At 40.4% G+C, this 12,535-nt stretch overlaps 1 protein-coding gene across 1 annotated transcript in view; it reads left to right on the plus strand.

The window, feature by feature from the left end:
- Positions 1–1,961: 1,961 nt before the first annotated feature.
- The window catches only part of CATSPERB (cation channel sperm associated auxiliary subunit beta), a 78,814-nt gene continuing 68,240 nt past the window's right edge, over positions 1,962–12,535 (plus strand). Inside the window, exons 1-4 of the mRNA XM_066276665.1 lie at positions 1,962–2,050; positions 4,874–5,006; positions 9,124–9,264; positions 10,868–10,928. Of these exons, the coding sequence (XP_066132762.1) occupies positions 1,962–2,050; positions 4,874–5,006; positions 9,124–9,264; positions 10,868–10,928 (424 nt within the window). The remainder of the gene's footprint in view (positions 2,051–4,873; positions 5,007–9,123; positions 9,265–10,867; positions 10,929–12,535) is intronic.

Genomic DNA, 12,535 nt, shown 5'->3' on the forward strand with positions numbered 1-12,535 from the left:
TTCCATCCTCTCCACCAAATCACCTGTCTTTTCCCAAGCAGGAGTCTGAGTTGATACCCTAAATCAGGGGTAGTCAACCTTTTTACACCTACCACCCACTTTTGTATCTCTGTTAGTAGTAAAATTTTCTAACTGCCCACCGGTTCCACAGTAATGGCGATTTATAAAGTAGGGAAGTAACTTTACTTTATAAAATGTATAAAGCAGAGTTACAGCAAGTTAAAGCATATAATAATAATTACTTACCAAGTACTTTATGTCGGATTTTCGCCAAGTTCGGCAGAATAAATCTTTATAAAACAACTTACTATACTTAAATCTATCTTTTTATTTGTACTTTGGTTGCTCTGCTACCACCCACCATGAAAGCTGGAATGCCCACTAGTGGGCGGTAGGGACCAGGTTGACTACCACTGCCCTAAATTAAAGGAATACACACTACATTGTGGAGTGGTCCCATCAAAACCTCTTTTCACAGACTCAAGATAAGGAGAAGGAATAAAGGATTCTGACAAGATAGCATAGTAGGAAGCACCAAGACTCTGTCTCCCCACCTAGATAATAACTGTACTGGCAGAATCTGTCTGATGTAACTATTTTGGAACCTGAAAATATTTTGAAGGCTAGTTACTTCCAGGGGAAGGCTTGTATAGTCAACTGCAGTCAGTTTTAGTCATCATCGACTCATCACAGTAGGAAGCAACCCACCCCCTATCCTCATCCCCGGGGCAGGCAATTGTACTTGTTTCTGGAGCAGTTGCACAGACCTTGCAGAAGCCAGGGCTGGACAAAAAGAACCCTATCTTCGAGTGTTGGGGCCATGTGCTTTGATTACTGATTGCTGCTTCTGATCACAGAGGTGCAAAAAGGCAGGGAGCCACTGTTGTTAACCCACCCCCCTCGTTGTTACCATAATGGCTCCCTTTTGAAATGATTTTCAGGGGACTTAAAGGGCTTTCTTTAACCTCCTTCATTTATTCACTTTTTTCCCTCTCTGGGAGTCAGATGTCAAGGACTAGGACATTCATAAAAAATGAATATATGGGGGCAAACTAGAAAGTGACTGCACATGCCTGGGGAAACACCTGGCTCAGAAAAGTCCTGGTAAGACTTTAAGTTTACACCTTAGGCTGATCCATACACAGAGACAGTCTACAACAACAACATAAAGACTAATGATAAAATGACACACAAAAACACAACCTGGGGAAGTGCGAGAATCTGGTTTCTAGAATTCACAGTTAGATTCAAATGTTTAATTTTCAACAACAAAATCACAAGGTATACCAAGAAACAGAAAAGGATGGCACATTCAGAGGGAAACAAATCAAACAGAACTTTCCCTGAAAAAGATCGGATGGCAGATCTATTAGACAATGACTTTAAAACAACCATCCTAAAGATGTTGAGGCCCTGGCTGGTTGGCCCAGTGGTAGAGTGTCAACCCGGCATGTAGATGTCCTGGGTTCGATTCCTGGCCAGGGCACACAGGAAAAGCAACCATCTGCTTCTCCACCCTTTGCCCTCCTTCTCTCTCTCTCTCTCTCTCCCCCACCCCCACAGCCATAGCTTGATCAGTTCAAGTGCATGGCCCCGGGTGTTGAGGATGACTCCATGGAGCCTCCACCTCAGGAGCTAAAAATAGCTTGGTTGTGAGCATGACCACAGATGGGCAAAGCACTGACCACATATGGGGATTTCTGGGTAGATCCCAGTTGGGGCACATACGGGAGTCTGTCTCTCTATCTTCCTTTCTCTCACGTGGAAAAAAGGGGGGAAAAAAGATCTTGAAAGAGCTAATTAAAGATGCGGATAAGGTCAATAAATGATGTATGAACAATCTAGAAATATCAATAAGTAGATAGAAAACCTAAAAAGAAACCAAAAAGAAATGGAAGACATGAAAAATACAATAACTGAAATAAAAAATTTACTAAGGTGATCCAAAAGCAGATTTGAGAATGGAGAATAAGGAATCTGAATTTGAAGATAGAACAAAAGAAATTGAGACGGAAACAGAAAGAAAAAGATTGAAGAAAGCAAACAGAGAGTAAGGAACTTGAGGAATACCATTAAATGGACCAATATAAACCTTATGGGAATAACAGAAGAGAGAGAGAGAAAGGGGCAGAGAGAATAGCTGAAGAAATAATGGCTGGAACCTTCCCCAATTTGATGAAAGGCATGAACATAAACATTCAGGAAGTGCAACAAACTTCAAGTAAAATGAACTCACAGAGATCCACACTTGGACACATTATAGTCAAACTTTTGGAAACCATAGATAAAGAGAGAATCTTGAAAGCAGCAAGAAAGAACAAATCATTAAATACAAAGGATGCTAAGTAAGATAGTATTAGATTTTTCATGAGAAATTTTGGAGGCCAGAAGGCAATATGCCAATATATTCAAAGTGCTAAAAGAGAAAACTAGCTAACCAAGAGTTTTATATCTAGGAAAACTGCCCTTAAGAATGAGGGAGAAATTAAGACATTCTCAGATAAACAAAAGCTGAGGACTTTGTTACCACTAGATTTGGCCTGCAAGAAATTCTTTTTATTTTTTTATTATTATTATTATTATTATTATTATTTTTGTATTTTTCTGAAGCTGGAAATGGGGAGAGACAGTCAGACAGACTCCCACATGCACCCGACCGGGATCCTCCTGGCACGCCCACCAGGGGCGACGCTCTGTCCACCAGGGGGCGATGCTCTGCCCCTCTGGAAGGTCGCTCTGCCGCAACCAGAGCCACTCCAGCGCCTGGGGCAAAGGCCAGGGAGTCATCCCCAGCGCCCAGGCCATCCTTGCTCCAATGGAGCCTCGGCTGCGGGAGGGGAAGAGAGAGACAGAGAGGAAGGAGGGGGGGTTGGAGAAGCAAATGGGTGCCTCTCCTATGTGCCCTGGCCGGGAATCGAACCCGGGTCCCCTGCACGCCAGGCCGACGCTCCACCGCTGAGCCAACCGACCAGGGCCCTGCAAGAAATTCTTAAGGGTGTCCTACAGGGTGAAATGTAAGGACACTAGACAGTAACTTGAAACCATGTGGAAAAATAAAAATCTCAGTAAAAGTAAATACATGGGCAATTATAAAAGCTAGAATTACTGTAACAATAAGTTATAATTCTAATTTTTTTACATGATTCAAGAAATTAATGTAAAAATATTAGTGTAAAATTAGTATTATTGTAACTTTATAACAGGTTTGTAACTCCAGATCCTGTTTTCTACATCATTTAAAAGGTTAATGCATTGCCTGACCAGGCAGTGGCGCAGTGGATAGAGAGTTGGACTGGGACACGGAGAACCCAGGTTCAATACCCCAAGGTCGCTGGCCTGAGTGCAAGCTCATCTGGCTTGAGCACGTGCTTATCTGGCTTGAGTGCGGGGTCACTGGCTTGAGCAAGGGGTCACTCACTCTGCTGGAGCCCCCTGGGCAAGGCATATATAAGAAAGCAATCAATGAGCAACTAAGGAGACTAAGGAGCCACAACAAAGAATTTATGCATCTCATTTCTCTCCCTTCCTGCCTGTCTCTTCTTCTCTCTGTCTCTCTCCCTCTGTTTCTGTCACACACACACACACACACACACACACACACACACACACACACACAGGTTAATGCATTAAAAATAGTATTAGTTTATGTTTTGGGACACACAAATGTAAAATGATGTAATTTTGTGACATCAACAATTGAAAGGGGTTAGAACTTTAAAGGAATAGTTTTTGTATGTTACTGAAGCTAAGCTGCTATATATTCAAATTAGAGTGTTTACCTTTAGGATGTTAAATGCAATTCCCATGGAAACCACAAAGAAAATAGCTATAGAATATATACAAATGAAATTAGAAAGAAATTTAAATGTTTCACTACAAAAAATATAAACTCACTGTAAAAGAAGACAGTAATGCAGGAAATGAGGAGAAAAGTTATAAGACATTTAGAAAACTAATAGCAAAATGACAGAAATAAGTCTCTTTATCAGTAGTTACTTTAAATGTAAGTCGATTAAATTCTTCAATCAAAAGACAGAGGTTGGCAATATGGATAAAACTCCATGTGATCCAACTCTAAGCTATGTACAAGAGATTTACTTTAGATCCAGATAAGGAAAAAGGATGTTTCTCCCACCCTATCCCCCTTTTTTGGAGAGGAGTCACCTTTATATTAATAGCTCTATATTAAAACAAGTTTTTTGCACTCTCCAACTCTTGTCCCTTCTATAGGCTCACCAAGGTTGAAGAGCTTAAGGGTCAAGGACTGTTTTTGACCATCTCTGAAAAATTTGTACCAGGGCCTGTAATGTGGTATATTTTATTTTAGTGTTCAATCACGCCTTCCTTTTCAGTGACCTGATTTTGTATCTTTAAAATGAAAAATTGTAGGCTATTTGAATTTTATCTAGAAATATATGAATTTTAGTACAAAATTAAAATTATTCTTTTTTTTTTTTTTTTTTATTTCTCTGAGGTTGGAAACAGGAAGGCAGTCAGACTCCCACATGAGCCCGACCAGGATCCACTCAGCATGCCCACCAGGGGCCGATGCTCTGCCCATCTGGGGCGTTGCTCTGTTGCAACCAGAGCCATTCTAGCGCCTAAGGCAGAGACCATGGAGCCATCCTCAGCGCCCAGGCAAACTTTGCTCCAATGGAGCCTTGGCTGCGGGAGGGGAAGAGAGAGACAGAGAGGAAGGAGAGAGGGAGGCGTGGAGAAGCAGATGGGCGCTTCTCCTGTGTGCCCTGGCCGGGAATCAAACCCAGGACTCCTGCACACCAGGCCGACGCTCTACCACTGAGCCAACCGGCCAAGGCCTAAAATTATTCTTTTAAAATTATTTTGTCAGTTTAAAAAATCTGATTTTTAATAGAAATTCTATCAGTAACTTTATATGTCTCTATTTGTATGATTTAGCTGATCTGGAGCAGCGCTTTGCTTGTGCTAGCCAAGAGCACCCCACAAATAGTGAAATCGTCAAGCTGTATCTTTACTTGGATGTCTTGGTAAGATCCGCTAATAGCATGTTGTAACCTTGCACATTCCTTTTAACTCCATATGCACTGTGCCCTTTTCACATACCTTCCTTCTATTGTATTCAGACTTAGGGAGGTAAAATTCTATATAAATGAATTATTTCTATTCTATTCCATTTGGATTAGGTAAAATATTTCATTTAGTCAGTGGTGGGATTCAGCCAGTTTGCACTGGTTTGGCAGAACTGACACCTGATTTTTTTGTTGAGTTTGGCGAACCGGTTGTTAAAATGGCACTTGTAATCAGAGTTCTAAGGTGAGCACCTGGGCAGCTGCCCTATGTGGAAGTCACAAATTTACATTCCTTACTCTTTTTAAAAGTTCATCTGTGCAACAGCGTATTCTAAGCACTCGTAGTAATGTTCATTCCATTCATAGCTGAAAAAAATTGCAAGTGAGCCCACCAATCAAGAAGCAGTATGAAGCCTGACCAGGCAGTGGCGCAGTGGATGGAGAATCGGACTGGGACGCAGAGGACCCAGGTTCAAAACCCCCAGGTCTCTGGCTTGAGCACAGGCTCACCAGCTTGAGTGCCGGGTCGCTGGCTTGAGAGTGTGGGATCATAGGCATGACCCTGTGGTCACTAGCTTGAGCCCAAAGGTTGCTGGCTTGAGCAAGGGGTCACTCACTCTACTGTAGCCCCTCCAGTCAAGGCACATAAGAGAAAGCAATCAATAAACAACTAGGAGACTTAGGAGCCACAACGAAGAATTGATGCTTCTCATCTCTCTCCCTTCCTGTCTGTCTGTCCCTATCAGGTACTCTCTCATCTGTCTCTCTCTGTCTCTGTCTGTGTCACAGAAAAGAAAAAAAAGAAGCAATGTGGAAATATCTTAAATAACAGTTTTATTGTTTTTTGTCAGATATTATTTAATATTTTTTCATTAATATTTTAAAACTTTCTTATAATATAGTTTTGTGTACCTCTTTTATTGTTCTTATTTAAATATTAATGCATGAAATAATAAAATACCTTTCAGTATATCTTTTTTATACCTAAAACGGTTATTAAGGCAGAGAACTGATTGTTAAATTATTTGAATCTCACCACTGCATTTAGTCATTAAATGCCCTGGATTGTTTTTCTTTCTTTCTTACTTTTTTTTAAAAGATGCCTTGTCTTTCTCTCTTTCTTAAAGATCAGCTGTAATGATTTTATTTATTATGGATATGATTTTTACTTTTGAATTTCTTTTTTTTTTTGTATTTTTCAGAAGTTGGAAACGGGGAGGCGGTCAGACAGACTCCCGCATATGCCTGACCGGGATCCACCTGGCATGCCCACCAGGGGGCGATGCTCTGCCCATCTAGGGCGTTGCTCTGTTGCAACCAGAGCCATTCTAGCACCTGAGGCAGAGGCCATGGAGCCATCCCCAGTGCCCGGGCCAACTTTGCTCCAATGGAGCCTTGGATGTGGGAGGGGAAGAGAGAGACAGAGAGAAAGGAGAGGGGAAGGCGTGGAGAAGCAGATGGGCGCTTCTCCTGTGTGCCCTGGCTGGGAATCAAACCTGGGACTCCTGCACACCAGGCCAACGCTCTACCACTGAGCCAACCGGCCAGGGCCTGTACTTTTGAATTTTGATAAATGTAGCCTGGTAGACAAAGAAAGGTATCTCACTTCCCTGGCAAGATAGCTCAGTTGGTTAGAGCATCTTCCCAAAGCGCAGAAGTTGCTGGTTAGACCCCCAGTCAGGGCACACACAGGAACAGATCTATGTTCCTGTCCCTCTCTCTCTCCCTTCCTTCCTTTCTCACTAAAATCAATCAATCACTCAATCAAAAAAGAAAACTATCTCACTGAGCTTAAGAAAGAATCTTTCCCTTTAATAACAAGTACCATGTTACCATTGTCATTTGTGGTGAGGAATGATTGAATTCCTTTGATTCAAATAATGGCATATTTCACACACACACACACACACACACACACACACACACACACCAGAATAAAATAAAACGTGCTACTAAGATTACCATGCAGCAAATGCTAACAAAAACATGTTAATAAAAATGCACAGATTATTTAAAAATCTATGATAAATAGAAGAAGAAGAAGAAAAACACCACAAGGAAAAATACATTGAACCCTAAGTCTGCTATGACATACTTCCAGTTCCTTCTTGATATGCCAAACATATATTTGGTTTTTGTATATACAACTATTTTGAAGTGCATACCCTTTGAGTAAAAAAAAAAAAAAAAAGAAGCCTTTCCTACTTGCGGTTATATGCTGCGGAGAAAGAAGGGCTCTGGTGGAAGAGACCCGCAGAGCTGGGTCAAATCCTGTCCTTCCTGAACGGAGGGCTGTGTGCCCTGGGGAAGGCTCCTTCATCCCTCCGACCCTCGACCCTCGACCCTCGGCTTTGTCCTCTTTACAAGGGAATTGTAACCCACTCTTTGAATAGTTGTGATGTAGCAAGTCTAGAAGTGGTGTTAGTAGAAATAATGTTTATAAACTGCTTATGTGTGTCAGAAATTTTTCAGCGTTTTATGTCCGTGATGGCATTTAATCTTTAAGATAAGAACTGAAGAGAAGTCCTGACCCTACCCTCTTAGATTCACTGGCTGAGGTCTGTAAAATAAACTGACAAAAGACAGATTAACAGGATGAAAAAAAAAAAAGAATTTGTATATCTGTGCGATGGGTTCACCCATGGGAGAAGTCAATGATAAGTAACTCGAAGGGGCGGTTAGAATTTAGGGCTTCATACCTTCTTAACAAAGGGCAATAAATTGTGGAGAATGACAAGACAAAGGAAAAGGGACTTGGGTTTATCTTCCTGCCAATCTGCATTAAAATGTAAGTGCCACAAGGGCAGCGGTTTTGTTTTGTTCACTTCTGTTTCCCCAGCGCTGCATCACTGCCTAATTAGTAGAAAGGGCTCAGGAAATATGTTCAGAATGAGTAAGTTCCCCCACTCTATAGCTAGGGACTCTGAAACTTAGATTGCTAACTTCTGCAAACTCGTAGGAGAAACAAATGAGTTAAAACTCTTCTTAGTATCTATCACCTTTATGATCACTACATTTTCATATGACTTATAAAACTGGGACATATCCAATGAAATGCAGTAAAATGAGTTTTGCTTTATACATTTTCTTCTTTTTTATTTAGTCGCAAAATATTTTAATGAAATAGGGATTTCTACATGGGATAGCATATGCCTTTGATTCTACTTTTATTAGGTATAGTAATTTTATGACCATTCTCATGACAGAAAAGATTATTATAAGGTTGTTTCCAAGACATGGAAACAACCAAAGTGTCCCTTGCTAGGAGATTGGATAAAGAAGATATGGTATATCTATACAATGGACTACTACTCAGCCATAAGAAATGATGACATATTGCCATTTACAACAACATGGATGGACCCTGAGAATATTATACTAAGTGAAACAAGTAAATCAGAAAAAGCTAAGAACTATATGATTTCACACATAAGTGGAATATAAAACTGAGACTCATGGCATAGATAAAAGTGAAGTGGTTACCAGATGGAAGTTTATTAGGAGGGACAAATATATGGTGATGAAAAATGAATTGACTTGGGGTGATGGGCACACAACGCAATCAGCAATTCAAACGCTATAGAGATGTACTCTTATTAACCAATGTCACCTCATTAAATTTAATTTCTAAATAAAAATATTTTTTAAAAGGACTAATAAAACCTACTGTGACACTAGCTTAATAAGCTACTGAGTTCTGAAAGTGTGTTTTTTCAAAACAGACTCTAGAGGCTAGAATTACTGAATATAGTGGTCGTTAGCAGCATCTATTTTTCACAGATTTCTTCTGACTTTTTAGAGAGATTTTATTTATTGATTTTAGAAGAGAGAGAGAGAGAGAGAGAGAAAGGCAGGGGTAATTGCTACTACCTATGAGCATCAACTCATGGGTAGTTGCTTCTCGTACGTGCCTTGACCAGGGAAGTCTGGAGTTTCAAACCGGCGACCCTGGCATTCCAGGTCGACACTACATCCACTGCACTACCACAGGTCAAGCCTCTTGTCACTTTTGAATTAATGTAATATGCTTCTCTCTATTGAATTGTCATTACATTTTTCCTCCTCTTTCCTAAAGAAAATCCAGTGTTTATTCCAATCTTACAGTGAGGTTTCTGCAAATGAATTTCTAAGCGTGTTCACCTCAGGAGGACTGGCTCCCAGCTTGAGAATCATAAATAGTACCTATTCTGGCACCTTCCACTTCAACTTGACATCGGTAATTACATTTTATTTTCTTCTGTGATATGTTACTAACAAGAAGCATACCCTTCTTTTATAGGATGTGTTCTTTTTAAAAATAGCTAATCCAAAGAGTGTGGTGGTTACGGGGGGGAGGGAGGAATGGGAGAGGGAAAGGGGGAGGGGGAGGGGCACAAAGAGAACAAGATAGAAGGTGACAGAGGACAATCTGACTTTGGGTGATGGGTATGCAACATAATTGAATGACAAGATAACCTGGACTTGTTATCTTTGAATATATGTATCCTGATTTTTTGATGTCACCCCTTTAAAAAAATAAAATTATTAAAAAAAATAATAAAAATAAAAATAAAATTAAAAAATAGCTAATCCAGTAATATTGCATGAATGTATGTTTTAAATTCAATAATACAGTGTTATACTTTTTGCTTTAAACAGTGATATATATAGTGTGTGTGGCAGAGACAAAGAGACAGAGAGAGGGACAGATAGGGACAGACAGGAAGGGAGAGAGATGAGAAGCATCAGTTCTTTGTTGTGGCACCTTAGTTGTTCATTGATTGCTTTCTCATATGTGCCTTGACCGGAGAACTACAGCAGAGCGAGTGACCCCTTGCTCAAGCCAGCGACCTTGGGCTCAAGCTGATGAGCCTTGCTCAAACCAGATGAGCCCGCGCTCAAGCAGGCAAACTCAGGGTCTTAAACCTGGGTCCTCCACATCCCAGTCCTATGCTCTATCAACTGTGCCACCGCCTAGTCAGGCTCATCTATATTTTTAAAGAAAAGTAAGAAAAAAATATATATGGGCGTTTACTATTTACCTACATATTTACTATTTCCACCGCTCTTCATTTTCTTTCCAGTGGATATAAGTTGCCATCTGGTATCATTTTCTTTTAGCTTGAAGAACTTCCAGCATTTCTTATAGTGCAGGTCTGCTGGCAACAATTCTCTGGGATTTTTTCCCTTGAAAATGTCTTCATTTTACCTATTTTTGGTAAAAACTTCATTAAAATATAATTCACCTCTTAAAGTGTACAATCAAATGGTTTTTAGTCTATTCATAATGTATGCAACCCCTATATTTTCTTCTAAAAGCATCCTAGTTTTTACCTTTTACCGTTAGGTTATTGATCTATTTTGAGTTCATCTTTGTGTGTGGTGTGAGATGGTGTCCCATCATCCCCTTTTGCTTGTGCATATCTAACTGCCCTTGCACCAGTTGTTGAAAACATTTCCTTTCCCACTGAATTGCCTGGGCACCTTTGTTAAAAAATATATTGACTGTAAATATGAGGGTTTATTTCTGTATTCTCATTATACTGCTTTGTTCTGTACATCTATCCTTAAGTCAGTACCATGTTGGCATGATACTGTTGCTTTGTAGTGGGTTTTGAAATCAGAAGAATGAGTCCTACAACTTTGTTCTTTTTGAAGATTGTTCTTGCTGGTCTCCATACAAATTTCGCTAGTTTTCATATTCATTTTAGAATGAGCTTGTCAATTTTTGCAAAGAAGCCTGTGGATGTTTTTGTTTTATTTTTGTTTTTAAGAGATGAGATGTACTGTGCCAGAATAAGTATTATTAACATTGTAACACACTGTTTTCTTTATTTAAGTTCAGTGATCAGGTTTCCTGGTTGATTGAAATTCCCAGAGAAAACATTACAACAAATACAGGTAAGAATGATCTGAATTAATTATTTTAGGCATGGGTCTGGATTGACAAATACAGAAAATGAAAATATTGATTATGTTACAAAATTGTTTGCTCTCCCATATAAATATCTCATGTAGTATTTAGGTCATACTAAAAATTTTTTGTGCTCCGTCGACCTGGAATGCTGAGGTCGCCGGTTCGAAACCTGTACTTGTCTGGTCAAGGCACATATGAGAGTTGATGCTTCCTGCTCCTCCCCCCTTTCTCTCTCTCTCTCTCTCTCTCTCTCTCTCTCTCCTCTCTAAAATGAATAAATTAAAAAAAAAGATTAAAAATTTTTTGTGCTCAATCTGAAATTCCAATTTCATTGAGATTTCTGTGTTTTCTCTGACAATTCTTTTATAGACTGTTCTGACATATATAACATTTATATTATTCTTTATTTAAAGTAAACTTATTTTCTAAAACTTGAAAATTAGGGTGTTGAGAAATTTGTATACCAATTAATTTTACCAAGACTGAATTTCTATTTCTGACTTTGATCAAGACTTGGAAAATGTTATCCAAGACCTGTGGATTCTCGGGGCTCTTAGTATGTTTAAAAGTTATGCAAGCTATGCATATGCCCACTTTGATCCAGTCCCATTGAAGGCCATACAGGAAGTTCTCCATCACAAGATTGACTTCTCTCCTTGTGTTAGCCAGTTGTGCTGGAAGCTCCTTTTGTAGAAGCATATTGTGTTTCTCACACCTTTATCTTCCCCGAAGTCCAGGAACGGCTTGGCAGAGAGCAGGACACAGATAGCACTTGATCTGCTTGGGTACCAGGTGCCTCAGCAGTCACCAGAAGAGCCATATCCTCGCGAGGGTGATGCATAGGTCCACCGAGAGGCCTGGGCGGACGTGAGAGCGTGTGCAGTCGCGCTGTTTGGGTCCGGCGTGGTCTTCATGGGTGCACCCTCGTTTCGGCCTCAACCTCAGTCTTGGCGCGTGGGGGCAACCACCGCGGCACCCCCAGGCGGAGTTCACCATCCATGGCTTCCCCAGATCCACCCATACTCTGAACTCATCTGTGCTTTTATATTTAAAGTGGGTTTCTTAGCGTTAGCATATAGTTCGGTCTTGATTTATACATCTAAATCTGGAACTCTGGCTCTTACTCGATATTTTTAGACCACATATATTTAATGTAATTGTTGGCATGATTGTACTAAAACCTACCATCACGTTGTGTTCTCTCTGTTTTATCTCGTCCCTTTTCCTTTTTCTTTTCTGTCTTCATTTATATATCTTAATTTTGTGTGTGTGTGTGTGTGTGTGTGTGAGAGAGAGAGAGAGACAGAGAGAGACATAGAGAGGGACAGATAGGGACAGACAGGAAGGGAGAAAGATGAGAAGCATCAATTCTTCGTTGTGGCACCTTAGTTGTTCATTGATTCCTTTCTCATATGTGCCTTGACTGAGGGGCTACAGCAGAACAAGTGACCCCTTACTCAAGCCAGCGACTTTGGGTCCAAAAGCTGGTGAGCTTTTGCTCAAACCAGATGAGTCTGCGCTCAAACCAGCAATCTCAAGGTTTCGAACCTGGGTCCTCTGCATCCCAGTTCGACGCTCTATCCACCGCCTG

This window comes from Saccopteryx bilineata, chromosome 4 (assembly GCF_036850765.1).
Source record: "Saccopteryx bilineata isolate mSacBil1 chromosome 4, mSacBil1_pri_phased_curated, whole genome shotgun sequence".
NCBI lineage: Eukaryota > Metazoa > Chordata > Mammalia > Chiroptera > Emballonuridae > Saccopteryx > Saccopteryx bilineata.